The following is a 6,229-nucleotide window of genomic DNA, read 5'->3' on the forward strand; positions in this document are numbered from 1 at the left end:
CTTTCCTTTGCAAGTTTCTCCCTTCCACTTTCTCTCATAGAATATAAATGTCATTTGGAAGCTTGAAACCAAAACATTTTTCTTACCAAATGCTATTTTCCTTCATCATATGTTAAGAATGAATGGTTCTTCTTGAACATTCAGCTGCTAAAGAGAAAGAAAAAGTGTGTATCAAATTTTCATTCTGTCCACTTTGACAAAGGCTCTTTTCCACATTAAGGCTTAAAGAGAAATAAAGATGCTAAACCTCAAAATATTGGTGCAGTCAGACTGATTTCTCTACCTGTGCAGATTCATGATACTCTTTTTAATGGATTTCTTGAGAAAATGAGGCAAAAAAGAAATTATGCAGATGCAGAAAGATTGGAGTATACCACAGGGAAAATGCTAGAAGAATAATGAGAGTTGGGAACCTAGTGCAGTCATATTTTGAATAATTTGCCATGCCTGTTTTCAGTGACATCTCAGTCAACAACAGAATGTGGGTCTGAACAGACTGCTCTGCTTGCTGCCATGTCACTGGGGACTGTCACCAGTGCTTAAAAAGTAAATTACCCTGAATGAAAAGATTTAAAGCAGTTGTTGCAAAACTTCAAACCACTTTCTGGATGTCAGAATTACTGGTAATATTATGCCTTGGCAAAATAAAAATTATCTAATAAAAATTATCTAATTTAAAACTACCTTGGTTAAAGGAGGATTTGGGGAATTTTTTTACCTGGCAACATCACTTATCCAAAGTGTTTTAATAAAATACATTAAAACTATGTCAATTCCTTGTGCTATTTTTCTAAGAAAATTATAAGATTGTTACAACTAAAACTACTTTTAACAAATCAGCTAATCCTTGGAAAAACGACCCTTTCTGCTTAGCTGTGCAGCCTTTCATGAAGATTTACCCACTGCTTTAGTCTGGATGTTTTTCAGTGACAACTATGTCACGCAGAACTTAGAGGATTTATGTATACACAACATATTTTAGAGGCATTTAGAACTACATGTGTTTTATTGAAGAATGAATGAATAAGCTGCTTTGGAAATAGTCAATTGGAAGTAGTCAATTGGAATCTCAGGTGTCAAAGCAGAGTAGGATTATAAAATGTGCTTCAGAAGAAGATTGAAATGAATTTTTTTAAAGTGTTTCGTTTTTTAACCACGTTCTGAAGTAGTGTGGGAGCTACTTTTATGTGTCTTCTGAGTACCACTGTTAATTATTTTGTAAAAGAAAAGAAAAACAAATTCCAAGCACTGTTTATGGAAGGGAATTTAAGATCAAATAATGCATTGTACAAAACACCAAAGCATTCACTGTTGGTCAAACACTGTAGGGGAACATCATCCAACACAACACTGACACATGCTAAACGTTACATCCTAATAAATACACAAAGTAAGAAAATGACAAAAATTATTTTAAAGGAGCTGTCACCAGATCTCTAATAATTTTCTATGACATTGACTAAGATACAAAAATAAGAGTAATAATAATCTTTAGAATAATATGTGTAGTAACAGTAACAACAGTTACACTTGCCCACTATACGAATACTCACTCATTGGTGAGAGACTGGAATTAAAGTCGTTGCCTGTCCTTACACAGCTCTACAAATGCACGGCCGTTACATTAACACATCACGGATAATTGCTTTTACTGTAGTTACTTTAAAGAATCTGTTAACAAAACTCAGGAAATTGCCCAAGAAATGGCTTGGTTTGCACGTATTTTATCTATTATATTACAGGAGCATCCTAAGCAAGGATGATGCTCTACTCCTCTTGGCACTGTACAGGTAAGTGTAAATTGATACTCTCCAGAATAACGGATACAACAAAGCACACTGCGTAGCTACTGTAAATTCTAGCTTCTTACATAACCTATCTGATGTATACCAAGTATGAAGGGTTTGCATAGTGGCAACAGTAATAGTTCTTCACACGGGGGTTTTCACACTATACTTAAAATATGGGCAGCTAATATTCAGATGGGCAGCCTGCTTTATAAGAATCCACAAATTTAATTCATATGCCGTTAACCAGATATTGCTCATACATTTAAATTACAGCAGGAGAAATATGCTATCACTTATTTCACATTAATTGCAAAATATATTGATTTACAAAAGAATAGTTGTACTGAATATCCATTCTTTTTTTACTTTTAAGGGTAAATGCACATAAGTACATAAAAAAAAAATCACTGCTGTTAAACAAATCCAATTTAAAGCAGTAGAAAATTAATCAAAAGCAAGTTGTGCTACTTGCTTTGTCTGAAGTCTCAAGATGAAAAACACTTTTGAATAATACTGATGCCCAAAATAGATTATATTTCTTCTGATACTTTAAACACTATTTTATATTTGAGCTCTTACCAAATGTATACATCTATGAGAAAACTGTCACTTCTGAAAGCAAAAGGAATTAGCCAGCATTTCGTAAAATTTGAGAGATGCTCAAGAGCTTCAAGTAACAGTGACCATGGAAAAAGCTCCACAGATAAACTGATATATATCAAGTCACATCACACTTTTACAGCTGGTGTATTTTTTTAAATTGAGAAACCATAAATATATTAGAAAAAGTGCACTAGTTATTGGCGGCCACAGCTATATGTGGTCAGAGTTGCATCTTAAATTAGGCATTCTGAAGGGTTCTTTTGCATGCTTTATCTATTTACAAGAAAATGCATTCCCAAGCAAGTAGCAAGCAATATATCATACTGAAGTGCACCTGTTAAATGCATTAAGGTAAATGTAAAGTTCCATCAAGTTACTGGATGTAGATCACTACAGAACTTCACAGGTACCAAGACCTTAAAAAGGAAACAGCAATCTAATAAATGCTGTAGTGATGCACAAGCCTAGAGCTTCCTGACCGCACGATTGAGCTGCATTTAATTTAGTTCAGGACACATAAGTATTGTTTTTTATAATAAGCCATTCCATTCAAGTAAAATTTTCTTTAACTTACATACTCCACAATTTAATTTGGTTGTTTTTTTTTTTTAATTTGGTAGAGAAGACCTTATGAAAATTCTATTAGCTTGTACCTTCCCAGGAAAATGGACCCTAGCATCTGTCTTGACATTATGCAGGTGCTTTCAGAGAGCAGTCCGAGGGGTTTGTGCCAAGTGAAACTGCTCCTGCCGCTTAATCTCAGTGTAATTAAGCTCAGTGTAATTCTCCTAGCATGTATCACAAAATTGTCAAACATTTATGGCTCTAAGCTACACATTCATATAAACTTTTATTCCTATTTCTACTGTGGGGCTATTACTTCAGAGACTATAGAGCTATTCACATTCTTAGATGTCCATACTTTTCTCATTGAACAGCAAACACGACAGTTCTTGTAAGACTGTTTATTGAATTTAACAGTTCAGACTGAGTTTAGATGGAGTTTAGATGCAGTTTGTATAAAAAATTCTGTCAAGTCATGTAAACTGCAATCAAAAATAACTACAAAATAGCAAGAGACTTACTGAGGTCATAAATTTCCTAACATGTAAAACTATACTGTATTTGTGCATGCTTGCTATTCGATTTCCTTCTGAAGAGCTGTTAAAAGGAGTTTGTTTGGTTTTTAAAATCTCAAGATAGTCTATGAAATGTAATCATCACACCTCAATTCAGATATACAAGATCAAAACTGGCACAGAGGAACATAACTTTTTTTTTCCCAAAAAGTTGAGGCAGCTTTTGTTGAATGGCATCTGCATCAGTAAACGTTTATAAACTCTGGTGGCTTTGGATCATCAGGGAAAATCCTTTTTTTCTTTTGACATCTTGAAAAAAAATTTCCCGCAAGTGCAGACAGGTAAGGAGGAAAAAAAGTAGCAGCTTGTTTCCTACACACAGCTGAACGCCATGCTCAGCAGTCCAGTGTCTCAAAACAAAAATTAACTTGACATCACAGGGAGGCATATCCCCCTCAAGTTATAAGCATGTCTGAGACTTTTCAGGGGAGATGGAAGCAAGCACAAGGGTAAAGCATAAGTCTACTTTTCATGCATAGGTATACGTTGCACTGCTCTGCATCCGGGGCATTTTGTCAGACATCCGAGTTGGAGCTGAGGTTTGTTAACCTGGGGTCTGCATTGATCTCATATCTGTAGTGGTAGCCCTCCATGTGATCCCTACAGGCATCTCTGATGTTGTGCATCCACTTTTTAATTCCTTTTCGGTTCAAGTACAAAACTAGGAGGAATATGGCCCCAATGAGAGCCAAGACTATCCCCAGGAAGACGTATGAAGTCTGTAGCTGGGAAGGCAGGTCTATGGGCGCAGAGCAGTTCAGGTCCGAGCCGTTGATCTTCAGCAGGGCTTTGCCCAGCATCTTGTCAGGGGAGGCACAGGTCAGGGCGTCTTTGCCCTCCACCTGGTCGCTCTCTTTAAGCCAGGCCACCAGGTCCTCGATGGCACAGTCACAGACCCAGGTGTTGCGGCGCAGGACGATGTGCCGGAGCGCGGGCAGGCTGCGGAACTGGGCCAGGGTGCTGTTCCACAGCACACCCAGGGAGTTGTCGCTGAGGTTGAGGCTCTGCAGCTGGCCCAGTCCCTGAAAAGAGACATTTCGCAGGCCCACCAGGGAGTTGTTGCTGAGGTCCAGCTGCCGCAGGGCCGGCAGGGCAGTGAACATGCCGGCGGGCAGCAGCAGCAGCCCGTTGTCGGCCAGCTCCAGGCGGCTGAGGTTGCGCAGGGCCCCGGACTGCAGCAGGGCGGCCAGGCTGAGCAGGACGCTGTGGTTGCGCAGGGCCCCGCGGAGGGCCAGCTCCTCCAGCGGGCTGCCGCCCTCCCCGAAGGCCTGCGGGCTGAAGGAGCCCAGCGCGTTGCCGCTGAGGTCCAGCTGCCGCAGGGCGGGCAGGGCGAGGGAGCCGGCCTCCACGGTCCGCAGGTGGTTGCCACTGAGGTTGAGGGAAGCGAGGTCGGGCAGGCGCTGGGCGGGGAAGGCGCCGGCCGGCAGGTCGGTCAGGGGGTTGCCGGTGATGAAGAGGCTGCGCACGTAGGGCGGCAGGTCGGGGGGCACCGCCGTCAGGTTCCTGTTCACGCACTTCACCGTCCTGGCCGGCTCCGAGCACTCGCAGAGGGCCGGGCAGCCGCCGGGCTGCGCCGAGCCGCAGCCCAGCAGGACGGAGAGCAGCAGCCCCAGGCGGAGCGCGCCGCGCCCCGGCATCGCGCCCGGCCCGGCCCCGCGCGCAACTTTTCCCTCCGGGCGCCTCCGGCTCCGGGCGGCGCGGCGAGGCGGGGGCCGGCTCTGGGCAGCCCTTTCTTCGGGGGCAGGCGTTTCCCCTCGGGGGCTGGCTCCGCTCCGCTTCCCGCAGCGAGACCTGCGGCAGGGGAGGAAAGGGAGACGGCAGCGGCGGGGCGGCGCGGATCCTCTTGCCCGCGCCCACCCGCCCTCCCTCGACCCGCGTCTCGTCCCCCGCCCCCGATACGCGGCTCTCCCGGGTGGCCTCGGCCACGCGGAGAAACAAGTTTTCGCCCACTTCCAGTTCACGCCGCCGCCTTCCCACCCGGCCGTCGACTCCACCGGCGTAGCACGGAGAGGAAGAGGAGGGTCTGACTCGCCGCCGCCCACCGTGTCCCACGGCTTCCCACCTGCCCTGCCTGCCCCGGGGCTCTTCCCCTCCGCTACAAACTCCCGCCCCCAAACCCACCGCGGAGCGGCGCCGAGCCCGGTCCCGGACCCCGTCCCTCACCTCCTGCCCCTCGTACAGAACAAACTCCGCCGCAGCTCTCCGCCGACTGCCCCCAGCCCTGCCGCCAACTCCGCGCCCACCCTCGCCGCGCCTGGCCCTGCCTCCGCTGGCAGGAGAAACCAAGCGCCGCCCGGCCAGGGGGAGCCGCCGCCCGCGCCCCGCCCGGCTCCCGCCCGCCGCCCCCGCGCTCCAGCTCAGCCGCCGCTGCCAGGAGCTCGCCCGGGAGCTCGCGGGAGGCTCTGCTCGGCGTCCCGTCCCCCTCGTCCCCCGGCCCAGGTGGTGCTGCCGGAGACTCACCTTGCCGCCGAGCGGGACTGCGCCATGTGGAGCCGCGCCATGCGGGGCTTCGGCTCGGCTCGCCGGGCGCGGAGCGGGTCCCGCCCGCCTCTCCAAGGGAGAGCCCCGCGCTCCGCTCCCCGCCTCGCAGCGCCGAACTTGTGCCTGCCCCGCCGCGGCTGCTGGGCGCCGTTCCCCGCGGTTTCCACGATGGGCGCGCTCAGGGCAGCGGCAGGATGGGGAATCCCGGCGGGTTTC

The 6,229-nt window shown here is 47.4% G+C and overlaps 1 protein-coding gene across 1 annotated transcript; it reads right to left on the reverse strand.

The window, feature by feature from the left end:
- Positions 1 to 1,239: 1,239 nt before the first annotated feature.
- On the reverse strand, positions 1,240 to 5,764 carry TPBG (trophoblast glycoprotein). Its single transcript, XM_053974485.1, has 2 exons — positions 5,696 to 5,764; positions 1,240 to 5,323 (listed from the first exon to the last, which is right to left on the reverse strand). Exon 2 carries the CDS (start codon positions 5,167 to 5,169, stop codon positions 4,048 to 4,050), a length of 1,122 nt encoding a protein of 373 aa, XP_053830460.1. The 5' UTR covers positions 5,170 to 5,323; positions 5,696 to 5,764; the 3' UTR covers positions 1,240 to 4,047.
- Positions 5,765 to 6,229: the final 465 nt, after the last annotated feature.

The sequence above is a fragment of the Vidua macroura genome, chromosome 3 (assembly GCF_024509145.1).
Source record: "Vidua macroura isolate BioBank_ID:100142 chromosome 3, ASM2450914v1, whole genome shotgun sequence".
In the NCBI taxonomy this organism is placed as follows: domain Eukaryota; kingdom Metazoa; phylum Chordata; class Aves; order Passeriformes; family Viduidae; genus Vidua; species Vidua macroura.